The sequence below is a fragment of the Heptranchias perlo genome, chromosome 17 (genome assembly GCF_035084215.1).
Source record: "Heptranchias perlo isolate sHepPer1 chromosome 17, sHepPer1.hap1, whole genome shotgun sequence".
Lineage (NCBI taxonomy): Eukaryota > Metazoa > Chordata > Chondrichthyes > Hexanchiformes > Hexanchidae > Heptranchias > Heptranchias perlo.
This window is the reverse complement of record NC_090341.1, coordinates 52,251,203-52,265,887: the sequence shown is the minus strand read 5'-3', so window position 1 is coordinate 52,265,887 and position 14,685 is coordinate 52,251,203. Positions and strand designations below refer to the sequence as shown.

Here is a 14,685-nt window from a genome sequence, read left to right as displayed (position 1 = left end):
TATGTTCATATAGATATGACATGCAGGAACTGGTGAGAGATTATAACCAGAATCACCCTCCTCCTACTATGAATTTAAATGGTATATTTTTTGAAAGAAGAAAAAAAATTGAATGATTCCACCGTCAGTACTCCCTCCCCCTCCCCTCAATTTACCTTTTGATTCCCTGGGGAATGCTTAATACCTTTTAACAGGCACAGTCACAAAGAACCATTTATTGAGCAACCACCATGGGGGAGGGAGGAAGGGGGCAGAGAGAAGGGTGAAGAGTTTGACAGCAAATATTTGCAACAGTTTGATTTTTAAAAGGGCTCCTTATTAGGAGGTACAGTATTCACTGAATAAATCGCAGGTGGTTAGGCAGGTCTTCATCAGAATAAAAATAAAAAGCTGAAACAGAACTAATGAAAAAAAAACTTTGTACAAGGAACAGGTCACATGTAGTGTATGGGTGTATATAAGTTTATCCACTAGATGGCACTGCTGCCTACTTTAAAAAAAAGACCACATGTAGTATTAAGATATACTGTGAGATAATCTCAATATTACTTGTGATCTTAAACCTTCCCTCCTCTCTGATTTAAATTAGAAAGGCAGACTGCTGTGCGGCCCCTGTGGATACTTACGGTAATAGTTAACATTCCGGATCCAGGGTTGTGGCTGTTGCTCGGAGCCTGCTTTTGCTGGCATTGGTCTCTTTCCGAGAAATTCCTCAATGACTGAGAGTGTGGAAAGGCTCTGGCTACAGAAAGGAGGGCCAGAAACAAACGGACAAAAATAGTGAAAACTTCAGGAGACTGAAAACCACAATTCCCATAATGATCAGGGCCTCTCACTGTTAAACATTAGAGACTTGTATTTAAACATTTCACCACCTGGGAGGAAACTACAGAAAGTCATCAATACAGTGTTCTTGCTAGGTTTATTCAACATATTGGTGCCGATACACTTTGATGTTGTGCAAGATGCTTCTCTTGCGATACGCTTAGCTCATCCCCTCAAATTGCTCACCACCAGTGACAGACCTGTACCCACCAGTAATACACCCTGATCTAGTCAGATCTGTACCCCCCAGTTATGCACTCCGATTTAGTCACAGACCTGTACCGCCCCCTCCCCAGTGATGCACCCCGTTCTATAGTCAGATTTGTACACCCAGTACACAACTGGAACCATGAGCTCACCGTACGTGGAATGGTAAGTGCAGAAGTGAATCACGTCACTCTGCAGTGCAGTGTTGCAATATCCCCAAGTGACCCTCGAGCCAGGGGCACTACAATTGGGCTCAGCACCCCTGGGCAGGGGGAGGCCAAAACATCAAACAAGACTCCTGTTGGCCACATAGTGTGCACGTGTGGGTACAGGGCGACAGCAGGGTCAGCCGAGGCTGTGATGCTCCACACTGTCAAAACGGCCTCCTAATGTTCACTGTCTGGAGTCAAGCACAAGAAGCAGGCACACGGGCAAGGTACCCGAGGGCTTCCTACGGAACCACATCCCAGCACAAGTCAGCGCCCTCGGGAGAAAGCTGAATAAAAAGGGCTGCATTCAACAGGAACGTCCGACTGGCTCGTAGCCAGTTCGTGCTCCACTCCCCTTAAAGCTCTCTTACCTAAACACAAGGATCTTGTCCCCGAGCTTCACGCTCTCTTCAATCAGCTCAAACAGCAGCACCATTTTCGCAGAGTTCTCTAGCAAGCCGGGTTGGTAGTTTGCCAACACATCCTTAGCCTGAGGACACAGATACAGAGAGAGCTGTCCACTTAATTCAACTGTATTAGACTCTAAAAGATCATGTAGTACTTTACACAAGGGAGAGAGCAGTGACCAAAATAAATAGGCAGTTAGCTAAGCCCGTTATTGGAATAGAGCCCAGTGGGAATCAGAGTGCTTGCTAAAAGGGACTGGAGGAGGGAGGTTCTGTAAAAGGTGACGTGATGCAGTATAAGTGACGGAATGCCACTACACAGACAATTCTCCCCGACCGAGGCTTCACCTCACCTTTGGGGGCAGGGCTGGGAATGGGAGATTGAGGACTAACACAAGGCAGCTCCCAAAAACTGGCTGAAGAATGGAAGTGGAAGGGGCACGAGAGCAGGTCATCTCGACAGAGACAGATGTTGAACAAGAGGGAGAAGATAAAATTATTTTGAATGAGGGCCTGGAAATCACCATCTCCCTCACGTCAGCTGCTCAAGGAACAGTATTTATTGGCAACAGCAGCCAAGTCAGACAGCCTGGACCTGCTGTGACCCAACCTCCAGCAGGAATGGTCACAAAAAAAAGGGGGAAAAGCCTAAGTACAGACAACAGGAAAGAAAAGGGACAGCACTTACCCACTCATATGTGATGACCTGGTTGGCTTTTTCCTGGAAATGGTTGAATCCGACGTTCTGGGTGAACTTGCTGTTTGCAGAATCTCCGGTGGCAGCCGCGCTCTCGGTTTTCCTTTTGCCCCCAATCGGCAGAGCGCGTGCGTTCGGCGTACCCGCGTTAAGGTCATTTACCTCAAGATCCAAATCTGGATCGTTGGCCAGGTTCTCCTTCTGCAGTGCCTCGTAAAGTACATCTGGGTGATTCCAGATCTGGCAGAGGGAGCAAACCAACAAAAATCATTCAACTTTACAATGCGTCACACACGAAACACCCACCTACCTGAACACAGAAGTGGCATAGTTATAACATGACAACACACCCTCCAGTCACAGGCGGAATACGACACTTCCCTCCAGTCACAGGCGGAATACGACACTTCCCTCCAGTCACAGGCGGAATACGACACTTCCCTCCAGTCACAGGCGGAATACGACACTTCCCTCCAGTCACAGGCGGAATACGACACTTCCCTCCAGTCACAGGCGGAATACGACACTTCCCTCCAGTCACCGGCGACACTCGCGGCGTACAATACTCCACTTCAAGTCTCTGGAGTGGGGCTGATCCCACAACCTTCTGACTCAGAGGCGTCCTTCCATTGAGCCAAGGCTGACAGGTAGGAGTGTGTTTGATTGTGACACTCAGTGATCACCCTTCAGATGAGATGTTAAACCAAGTTAAGCCCTGTCTGCCTATTCCTATGGTTCAGGTGGACATTAACGATCCCATGGCATTATTCAGAGAGGACCAGGGAATTCTCCTCTGACAATGCAGCGCTCCCTGAGTACCATCAGCCTGGAATATGGGCTCAAGTCATTGAGTGGGGCTTGAACCTACAACCTTCTGACTCAGAAGCGAGTGTACTACCAACTGAGCCAAGCTAATATATTACATGACCGTGGCCTTTTACAGATGTGTTCTTGTGCCCCCTCTACATAATGGCTTGGAGCAGACGCAGTTCAGTAATGCACCGGATCGCCAGTGCTGTGGGACTTGCCAATGGAGAAACAACTGCACGTTGTGCACGGGCAGCTGGCCTCTGCTCCCCGGCAACAACACTCAAGAAGCTCGACACCATCCAGGACAAAGCAGCCCGCTTGACTGGCAGCCCATCCACCACCTTAAACATTCACTCCCATCACCACCAGCGCACCATGGCTGCAGTGTGTACCATCCATAGGATGCAATGCAGCAACCCACCAAGGCTTCTTCGGCAGCACCTCCCAAACCCGCGACTTCTACCATCTAGAAGGACAAGGGCAGCAGGCACATGGGAACAACACCACCTGCACGTTCCCCTCCAAGTCACACACCATCCCTTCATCGTCACTGGGTCAAAATGCTGGAACTCCCTACCTAACAGCACTATGGGAGAACCTTCACCTCAAGGACTGCAGCGGTTCAAGAAGGCGGCTCACCACGACCTTCTCAAGGGCAATTAGGGATGGGCAATAAATTCTGGCCTCGGCAGCAACGCCCACATCCCATGAACGAATTTAAAAAAGGTAATCCACCTCCCTTCAATTACAGGGCTGCCACCGACAGCAGCAGTGGAATATGGCAGGCCTTGGAGTACAGCTCATTATAACTGCCCAGAAGCAAACAGAAGAGAACCCTATTCAACAAAAAGTGCTCAAACCTGCTTTTGTGCAGAGGGAGAATGGAACCAGCAGAGTTACCCATCGTTTCTCACTTGTAAGTGATATGATGATGGAAACAGCCCTGAGAAGCACCTCATTTGCAAACAAGAACAGGCTTGCCAAACAATGCTGCATGAAGATGGTGCCCTTTTAAGACACAGCCAATGGGAACTTAAAATGCAAAGCACAAACATGTCACAAAATCTGCTAGTCATCCTCGTACATGGGCCATGCTAGTCTTGTGTGTTGTCAAATCTGACTAAGTATTTGTGCTACCAGGATGTGCATATAGATGAGAATGGGTTGAGGTTTCCATTCTGTTCCCCAACCCTCCTATTCCATCTCGCTCTCACACTAGGCTGCCACTTCGTCAAAAAAATCCAGGGCAGGTACAGCACGGGTGGGATACAAAGTAAAGCTCCCTCTACACTGTCCATCAAAAATTCCCAGCTCAGGTACAACATGGGTTAAACAAAGTAAGAGTAAAGTTGTATTGTTGTAGCACAATTGAGATTGAGGACTTGAGTTAAAGGTGTTCTACATGCCCTAACCTTACCTGACAGAGTATCAATAACAGCAGTTATTCAGTTGTCAAGAAACCAGCCCGTGATTGCTTAGTATATTGAACAAAGACACAAGAGGTTCTGTCAAACCCAAAGGGATGTTTCCATCCTTCTACCTACCTTACAGCAGACACAGAATGCTTTCAGAGGGTTGAGCCCCAGCCAGCCACTGTTCCCTGCATCTCTGAAGCGATTCATAAACTCAGTGTACAGCGATCGCTGAATTTTGGAGAGGCGGACCAGCAGCACATGTTCTTCTTTATCAGGAAGGTGCCCTCTCAAAACATCGTGGCCTCGCCTGTAACAAGTCAAACGTCGTTAATCCTTTGAAACAGCATCCCATAATAAAATAGATTTGAAAGCCTCAGGCGAGATAAGTTTCTTACTGGACACAGTGAGGAACTGGCAGCTTTTAAAAATAATTTACTCTTTTAAAAAAAAATATTCAAAGAGTGGTGCCTGAGACAGATGGTAGCAATGAATGGAAAAATGGTCTGGCTGGGGAAAAGTAACAAGCGGAATTCCACAGGGAGCGGTCCTGGCACCCCTGCTGCTCACAGTATCTATGAATGATATAGACAGGGTGCCTGTAGTAATATTATTAAACTCTCAGACATAAAGCAGTGTGGGTAGATAACAAGTAGACAGATGGATTAATTATGATGATAGGACAAGACTGACTATATAAATTTGATGATTAAATGTAGGATCTTATTCAAAAAAAGGCAACAGTAAACAAAATGAAAGGGTCTCATCATAGAAGAATCACAGAATGGTTACAGCATAGAAGGAGCCGTAGAAGGATTATATCTCGAGAGCATCTAGTCAGTGTAAGGAGTCATCAGTAAGGGCAAAGGGGATACTGGGAGTCAGCTGGAGAGCACTGGATTACAGGTCAGAACAAGTTATACTGACATTGTAAGGGCCAAAGCTGTGGCCAGTTCGGGAGTATGGGATGCGGTTTTGGTCTGGGACTAGAGGGTTGTCCTATGAGGAGAGATTGGGAAGAATGAGAGGTGATCTCATTGAAACATATAAGATTCTGAGGGGGCTTGACAGGGTAGATGCTGAGAGGTTGTTTCCCCTGGCTGATGAGTCTAGAACTAGGGGGCATAGACTCAGGGATAAGGGGTCGGCCATTTAAGACTGAGATGAGGAGGAATTTCTTCACCCAAGAGGGTTGTGAATCTTTGGAATTCTCTACCCCAGAGGGCTGTGGATGCTGAGTCATTGAGTATACTCAAGGCTGAGATCGATTGATTCTTGGACTCTGGGGGAATCAAGGGATATGGGGATTGAGCAGGAGAGTGGAGTTGAGGTCAAAGATCAGCCATGATCTAATTGAATGGCGGAGCAGGCTTGAGGGGCCGTATGACCTACACCTGCTCCTATTTCTTACGTTCTTATGGTCAAACTACCTCAAAGGGTATTAAGCTGCCTTGGAAGGGGTTCAGAGATGAGTGACCAGGATAATTCCAGGCCTTGGGGAACTAATTCAAAAAGAAAGGCCCAAAGCACCTTAACTTAGTTTTGCTGGAGAAAAGATAAAGAGTAAAAATGATGCAGATCTTCAAAATAAAAGGCCCAGATGAGGTTGAAGTAAGCAAGTGTTAACTTTGGTGCTTATTGTTCTAAGTTAAGTGATTCAGGGCCTATTATAATGGAGCTGAATCAACAGTTTTCAAAAAAAAAATTCTTGTTCTCACAAGCCCATGGGGCGATTATACCCCATAACAACTTGACTTATGGCTGCAGCCTGCCCCCCACGGGACCCGACCCCCGGTGCAGCCACCCCTCTTGGACCCCTTGTCATAAGTGTGTACTGCAAGTGGTTTTCTAGAGCAGTGCTGTTTAGTAAAGTTATTTAAATAGGCCACTGTATGTGCCCAAAGGAGCTTTAAAGAATATGGGATACAAAGCAGGAAGACTGACGTGTGTGCTTGTGCACACACAAGCACAGACTCCTAACCCCATTTACTTTTACTGGACTGCCTCAAAAGTCAGGATCTCTGTTGGAAGTAAACACCTGACATCTCTATCAAAATGTGGGGTTTTCCCGACCTTTGGCAGCAAAAATAAACTGCTACCATCAGTGGTACTGCAATCAGCCTACTGGGTGGGGACTGGCCGTAGGTCAGCGAGTGGACTGCCGAACAACAAAAAAGCAGCCAAAAAAATTTAATTATAAAAAGACACAAAAAACACGACATTCAGAGCACATTAGGCCCCTAAACAGATCATAAGAAAATTCTGACCAGGATCCATAAGAACAGGAGTAGGCCAGTCAGCCCCTTGAGCCTGTTCCACCATTCAATTAGATCATGGCTGATTTGTATCTTAATTCCATCTACCCACCTTGGTTCTGTGACCTTTCATACCGTTACCCAACAAAAATCCATCAATCTCAGTTTTGAAATTTTCAATTGACCCCCAGCCTCTACAGCTTTTTGAGTGAGAGTGTTCCAGATTTCCACTACCCTTTGTGTGAAGAAGTGCCTCCTGACATCACCCCTGAACAGCCTAGCTCTAATTTTATTATGTGCCCTTATTCTGGACTTCCCCACCACAGGAAAGAGTTTCTCACTATCAAGTCCTTTAATCGTCTTAAACACCTTAATTAGATCACCCCTTCATCATCTATATTCAAGGGAATACAAGCCTATCATTCTGATGAATCTGCACTCTCTCCAAGGCCAATCTATCCTTCCTGAGGTGCGGTGCCCAGAACTGGACGCAGTACTCCAGATGCGGTCTAAACAGAGCTTTATACAACTGTAACTTTGCAAGCCTCCCATCCAAGTGCTCACCTTTGTACGAACCCTTCCAGCAGGCTGTGTAAAACGTGGCTGCGGTACCGCATCAGACGGACATCCTGCGGTGTGGAGTCGATACACTGCCCGTTCAGGATGGGACGCTCGAACATGTTGCTGAACTCCTGCCTGGTGCCAAGGAAGTCTGGCCGGACAAAGTCCACCATACACCAGTACTCCATGAGGTTGTTCTGAAGCGGATATCCAGTCAGGACCACCCGCCGCCTTGAACGGATGCTCTTCAAAGCCTGAGACGTGCTGGCGTGGCAATTCTTTATGCGGTGGCCTTCGTCACAAATAACTACATCGGGGCCCGGCCTGGCCAGTGCTTTCTCAATCCCTGAGTAAATTAAAAATCTGATCAAATGAACAGGAGTAGAATGCAGCACGAATTTAACATAACATTATAAAACATGTGGATTCCAAAATAAATAAGTGACTCAGATCTTGGACAAAGCAAGTTCCTCCAACAGTAGCAATTCTATTTAATCTCCATCTTCCAAAGTCATTACTGCTGTACACCTCATTCCACGATTATAACAAAAATGCAAATTCTTCATGCTTCAAGGCAAATGCCCACTATCAAGCTTGCTATCCCCAAGCTAACTGGTACTGAATTTTAAATTACAAGCAACACAGGTTCAGTCTTCCATCTTTATGTTGAAACAAAGAATGCCAAGACAAATTTTAATAGTGTTTAAAATAATGAAATATTTTGATAAGAGTGAATAGTGAAAGACTAATTTCCTTTGGTTGGGGAGTCAGTGACAAGGGGTCATTAAATTAAATTGTCAGTAAGAAAGTGAGGAGAGGGGGTTAGGAACATTCCTTTACACAGCTGTTGGAAGTATGGAATACTTTGCTACTGGGAGTAGTTGAGGCAGAGATCATCGCATCCTTTTAAGGGAAGAGTAGATAAACATTTGAAGCAGAGGAAGGGCAGTGAGATTAGTTTTGGATTTCTCTATGAAAGTGCCAGAATAGACACAATGGACCGATTACGAATTTACAGCACAGGAGACCACCATAACTTTATGGAGTCAGCTGGTTTGTTGGGGATTGTGAAGCGTATAGGACCATTGGAGCATGGTGTGCTTTATAATGGGAAATAAGGAAATGGCAGAGATGTTATACAAATATTTTGTATGTGTCTTCACAGTTGAATTCACAAAAAAGCATACCAGAAATAGTGGGGAACCAAAGGGCAAATGAGACTGAGGAACTTAAAACAATTAATATCACTAGAGAAAAAGTACTGGACAAACTAATGGGACTTAAAGCCGACAAATCCCCTGGACCTGAAGGCCTACATCCTAGGGTTCTAAAAGGGGTGGCTGCAGAGATAGTGGATGCATTGGTTGTGATCTTCCAAAATTTGCTAGATTCTAGAATGGTCCCAGCGGATTGGAAGGTAGCAAATGTAACACCGCTATTCAAGAAAGAAAGGAAAGCGAGAGAGCGAAAGAGAGAAAACAGGGAACTACATGGACAGAAAACAGAGAGTAGGGATAAACAGGTCATTTTCAGGTTGGCAGGCTGTAACTAGTGGGGTGCCGCAAGGATCAGTGCTTGGGCCTCAGCTATTTACAATCTATATTAATGACTAAGATGAAGGGACCAAGTGTAATGTATCCAAGTTTGCTGACAATACAAAACTAGATGGGAAACTAAGCTGTGAGAAGGACACAAAGAGACTGCAAAGGGATACAGACAGATTAAGTGAGTGGGCAAGAAAGTGGCAGATGGAGTATAATGTGGAGAAATGTGAAGTTATTCACTTTGGTAGTAAGAATAGAAAAGCAGAATATATTTTAAATGGTGAGAAACTATTAAATGTTGGGTGTCCTCATACAAGAAACAAAGTTAGCATGCAGGTACAGCAGGCAATTTGGAAAGCAAATAGCATGCTGGCCTTTATTGCAAAGGGGTTAGAGTACAAGAGTAAGGAAGTCTTACTACAATTGTACAGGGCTTTGGTGAGACCTCACCTGGAGTACTGTGTACAGTTTTGGTCTCCTTACCTAAGGAAGGATACACTTGCCTTGGAGGCGGTGCAATGAAGATTCACTAGATTAATTCCAGGGATGAGAGGGTTGTCCTATGAGGAGAGATTAATTAGAATGGGCCTATACACTCTGGAGTTTAGAAGAATGAAAGGTGATCTTATTGAAACATAAAAGATTCTGAGGGGTCTTGGCAGGGTAGATATTGAGAAGTTGTTTCCCCTGGCTGGCGAGTCTAGTGCTAGGGGGCATAGTCTCAAGATAAGAGGTCGGCCATTTAAGACTGAGATGAGGAGGAATTTCTTCATGCAGAGGGTTGTGAATCTTTGGAATTCTCTACTCCAGAGGGCTCTGGATACTGAGTCGTTGAATATGTTCAAGACTGAGATAGATTTTTGGACTCTGGGGAAATCAAGGGATATGGGGATCGGGCAGGAAAGTGGAGTTGAGGTCAAAGATCAGCCATGATCTTAATGAATGGCGGAACAGGCTTGAGGGGCCATATGGCCTACTCCTGCTCCTATTTCTTACGTTCTTATGCTTTGCCGCAGGGAGTGGTTGAGGCAGAGACCACTGCATCCTTTAACGGAAAGTTGGATAAATATTTGAAGCAAAGGAAGGTATAGGGCCATGGGGAGACAATGAGTAAGTGGGAAGAGTTTTGGATTGCCCTAGCTGAAAGCTAACACAGGGATGAAGGGCACAATGCGCTCCTTTTGTGCCATAAACTTTGATGGTCAAAACATCACCAGTGGAGTTGACTACTACTATAAGATCCCATGGTTCCGTCCTCCTCCTTCCCGCACCACGTAAAGCGTCAGCTGGTCAGACTTTAACCTCCGAGTCAGAAGGTTGTTCAAGCGCTACTTCAGAACTTGAGCGTGTAATGTAGCTGACACTTCAGTGCAGAACCGAGTGAGTGCTATATTGTCGGAGGTGCCATGTTTTGGATGAGTTGTTAAACCGTAGCCCCATCTGCCTGTTCAGACAGCAGGGAATTCTTGCAATAACCTGAACAACATTCATCTCTCAACCAACACCAAAACAGATCAACAGGTGATTCACCTCATGACTGGCTGTGGGATCTTGCTGTGTGCACACTGGCTGCCCAACATGTCTCTATAACAATGACTATATTACAAAAGTAATTCATTGGTAGTGAAGGACTTTGGGATGACCTGAGGTTGTGAAAGGTGCTATAAAAATTCAACTTCTTTCTTTATTACCTATCAACAGTTCTTGCTGCCGATCTTCCTCGTCCAGATCTATAATGACAGGCCCCGCTGGTTTCTTTGTCTTCTTCCTCCTCCCGGTAACAAAAGACTTTTTCAACGACAGCAGGCGATACATCTCATACCCCATTAACAGCATGCCGCCGTCAGTCGACCATTCATTGATCACCTTGGCACGGGCCACAGTTGTTCTTCAGAGAAAGAGAGAGTGATTCAGATAGTTTCAGCACATCATGGGTACACTTTTACTATACATATTATATGTCGGTGCAATGGGTTGCCAGGCTCCAGTTCCACCAAAGCATCAAAATACAATGGAATACACTTCTGGGCACTGCCATTACCCATAATGGTAGTGTTTGTTTAGTGCCTCCACATTCCCATGGCTTTATTCCTCCCTCCAATTGTTTCCCCTCCTCTCCTGAAACTCATGCTAAGTTATAGATTCATGGGCAACCCCCTCCCCCCCACCGATATCTTGCTCCAGTGGGTATTCATAGTGAGAGCCTAGTGTGTGTCGGTAGACTATTCAACTGTGGGGGACATCACAGTTGAGCACGATCATTCACAAAGGGCATAGACATTTTCCAGAAGTTACTGGACAGTGAGCAGAAAAGAACAATCTTGTATTGAATGTAAATTCTCATCACATCTCAAATGTCTCAAAAGCACTTCACAATGAACTACTTATGCAGGCAAAAACAGTCACCATCTTGTGCACAGCAACATCTCACAAACAGCAATAGATGTGAGTAAATGACGTGTTGATCTATTTTTAGTGGTCTTGGATGAGGGAGGAATGTTAGCCAGAAAACTAGGAAAACACCCAGATCATTTTATATAGTGGTATAGTATCTTTAATATTCACCTGAACAGACAGGGCCATTCCAGGTCTGTACGGCTCAGTGCCACACCAAACAGCGCATTTATTAACAGAGCTTGTCGTGCTCTCACATTCATTTTCATTTGGTTTGCACTAGGTTTCAAGGTTTGGTAGAAACAGTGTTGAAGGGACAAGCCCAAGACAAATTTGCAGCTACCATCCCTGAACTTCCCAATCAAACCAGAGTTCTGGAATTCAAGGCGTTCGTGCAGCCTCGCCCTTCTTTGGGCCAGATCAGGCCCCGGATCCCCTCCCTTTAAAAAAAATGCAACAGGACATACTTGTGTTCGTCATTTAGGATATGAACTTTGAAACTCCTGGGCTGGATCTCCTCAGAGTTGTAATCCGCAGGAAGCACTTCTGGGGCAGGCAGCCACATGTTAAACTCGGCCAACCAGTTCTGCAAAGTGTTCACCTGAAATCAACAAGAGTGCAATCAGCCAGCACCGACTCTGCACAACAGCAACCTTCCACCCCCAGCTCCCATATTGTACTAAGCCCCAACAGAAGCATCTACTCTACAGCGAATCAGTTCAGTTCACATTCCATTTCTCTGCAAAGACTGGCCAAGATACTCCTCCCAGTAACAACCTCCCTCTCTTCCTACTTCTTCCTACCCACTCCCGAATACCCACCCTTTGGTAACTAGCACTCAGCAAAACATGATCAGGAGCACCAAAGTACCTTCAGTATCTTTTTGCAAAGAAGGAATTGTGCACCTTCATTCACTAAACTGTCCAGACTCATTTCATTAAGACCTGCAGGCAAGGGTTTCATCCCAGTCTGGGCTGGGCTCAAAACCCAGTTCCCAAAGATGAAAGGTCAGGGGAATACTAATAACACCATTGTGCAACAACTCTGTGGAATGCAATGAAACCACGTACAAAACCAGACAACCGAAGAGATGAGTATCAGGTTGTTGCTTGCAATCACACTGACATGTACGCACAAAACCCTAACCTTCAAGTCAGAGACCAACCACCAAGCCAGGCTTGGTCCATGATTAATTCCTTCTTTCTCCGCCCTCCCAAAGAAAAGGGCCTTCAGTGTTGTGAATAATGGAACCAGTGTGCAGATACTGACCGGTACGATAGCGAGGACAGTGCGTGCTTCTGTGTATCGAAAGAGGACATCCACGAAGGAGACGATCTGCAGGGTCTTCCCGAGGCCCATGCTGTGTGCCAGGATACAGCCAAAACCACTGCTGCTTTTAAACCTTTCCAGTGACTCCACCAGATTGTCGTACAGGAAACGAATTCCACCAACCTGTGTGTGGAGAACAGTGTGAACGCCAAGTTATTAATCAACTGACAAGACACCACGAAATCCCAACATCAGATAAATCCCCACAGTTTTATACTGCAACAGAATTTGAGAATGGAGTCTGCCAATATCATCCCATTTAATGTTTAGAAACAAGTCTGTGTGCACAATGTGTTGTGTAGCAGAAATGCCATACAAAAAAAAAACGCAAAATTGGTGAGAAAAGGTGAGCAGCAAAACGATGGGCAAGAACATGTGTAACACACAGGAGGTAGAATTTATTCTTAGAAACTTCTAACCAAGCATGAAGAGTGTTGATGCTCCCATGCCCTTTCCCACACTTCCCCCACAAGGGCAGCTCCAAGCCCTGCCCAATGCTGTTGCAGCAGAGGCTGAGGATATCCCACAGAGGACTGAAACATGCCTCCTAGTAGTCACCATTGGGAGAGATCTGAGAGAAGGTGCTCTTTGTCCCCACACAACTGAGAGAATGACTACGACAAAAGGCAGGGGAATGAAACGTTCAGGTAGTGACTGCATTTGCTTCAAAGATTTCCGGGCTCTTTATGTGAAGAAAGACCTCCACTGACACCAGCAGGTTGTAAATACCCTCCCCCACAACAGCCAACATCAGCCCAGATGCAGCACTCAGTGAAGGTGATGTGCCGACCTGAGGAAAGGAAGGTAAAAATGTCACTGTACCCTCAGCACCTGAATCAGGAACATCCCTCAGATGAATGACACTATTTTAGGATTATCTTATCCCAACCTATTTGTCAAGTCAAACGATGTTCCAGGGAGCAGGTGATGAAAATTATCCGAGAGCCCACTAAAAATAATCCACGTTCACAAAATTTGGTCCAATTTCATTGAAAGTCATTGCCTCAGAAGATCCAAAAAGGTACCATCATGAGAGAATGATGACAGACCGATCCCCATACACCCTCGCTGCTGTCTCACTGGCTGGTGACAGACACTTAAGAAATGCCATAAGAACGTAAGAAATAGGAGCAAGAGTAGGCCATATGGCCACTAGTGCCTGCTCCGGCATTCAATAAGATCATGGCAATACCTGGAACAAAGCAGTGCACAGTGCCTAATACAACTACAAGCTCCCATTACCTGGTGTGATTTCACAGCCCGTGCCAGCTGGGGTGCCAGGAAAATATCTTGCTCGTTTGGCGGGTGATTTATGTTGACCAGGACACGGCCCAGATCATCTGGCTGATTCAAGGCATCGTTCACGTGCGCACCATTACTCTCCTCGTTCACCTCCTCTTCTTCGTTGCTCGATTCACTGTCGAGAATGTGCAGTGAATCATCCTCCCCTGAGCTCAGCTCGATCACATCCTCTGAGGAACACAGGAAAATAAGGTGAAATGTCAAATAAGAAGGGTGGTATCACGAAACGGAGATTGTTTGTATTGAAACAGCAGGCAGTGGTGCTTATTCATCAGGAAGCTTTGTTCCTTTGATTGAATGAGAAAGTGGTCTTTGATTCTAATTTAAATGGCTAATGTCAGCATTCAACGTAAGCAGCAAAAGCCTCCTCTGTTTTCCGAATGAGCTAATGGCTTATCTATTGTGAATGTCTGGAATCTTATTAACTGATTCCTAGCAGAGAAAAAAAAGTCATTTTCCTGCTGACTGGATTGTTACAAACCCAGCAAATCAACGTGTATGTGGCTAAAAATATCACTTAAGTAGATATATAAATAGGAACTGGCTGCAATTCTTCAAATCCCAGGTCTCAATGAACTAGTCAGTAGGAGGACTCCATATTGTGAGGCTTAATTTAATTCCAGTCAACACTGAAACCAAAAGGGAGTTGGGAGGTCAAAGGCAGGTGGAATTGGTCAAGCTACAAACATTCTCAAAAATGGTAATTATTCCATTAAAACATTTGCCTGTTGTA

At 45.5% G+C, this 14,685-nt stretch overlaps 1 protein-coding gene across 2 annotated transcripts in view; it reads right to left on the bottom strand.

Annotated features, from left to right (window-relative positions):
• The window catches only part of rad54l2 (RAD54 like 2), a 145,862-nt gene that overhangs the window by 23,806 nt on the left and 107,371 nt on the right, over window positions 1-14,685 (bottom strand). For both annotated transcript variants that reach the window (XM_067998996.1, XM_067998997.1), the window contains exons 7-15: window positions 13,893-14,122; window positions 12,591-12,773; window positions 11,789-11,922; window positions 10,619-10,815; window positions 7,387-7,729; window positions 4,700-4,877; window positions 2,337-2,585; window positions 1,613-1,731; window positions 627-742 (exon numbers count right to left, since the gene is read on the bottom strand). In XM_067998996.1, the coding sequence (XP_067855097.1) occupies window positions 627-742; window positions 1,613-1,731; window positions 2,337-2,585; window positions 4,700-4,877; window positions 7,387-7,729; window positions 10,619-10,815; window positions 11,789-11,922; window positions 12,591-12,773; window positions 13,893-14,122 (1,749 nt within the window). The remainder of the gene's footprint in view (window positions 1-626; window positions 743-1,612; window positions 1,732-2,336; window positions 2,586-4,699; window positions 4,878-7,386; window positions 7,730-10,618; window positions 10,816-11,788; window positions 11,923-12,590; window positions 12,774-13,892; window positions 14,123-14,685) is intronic.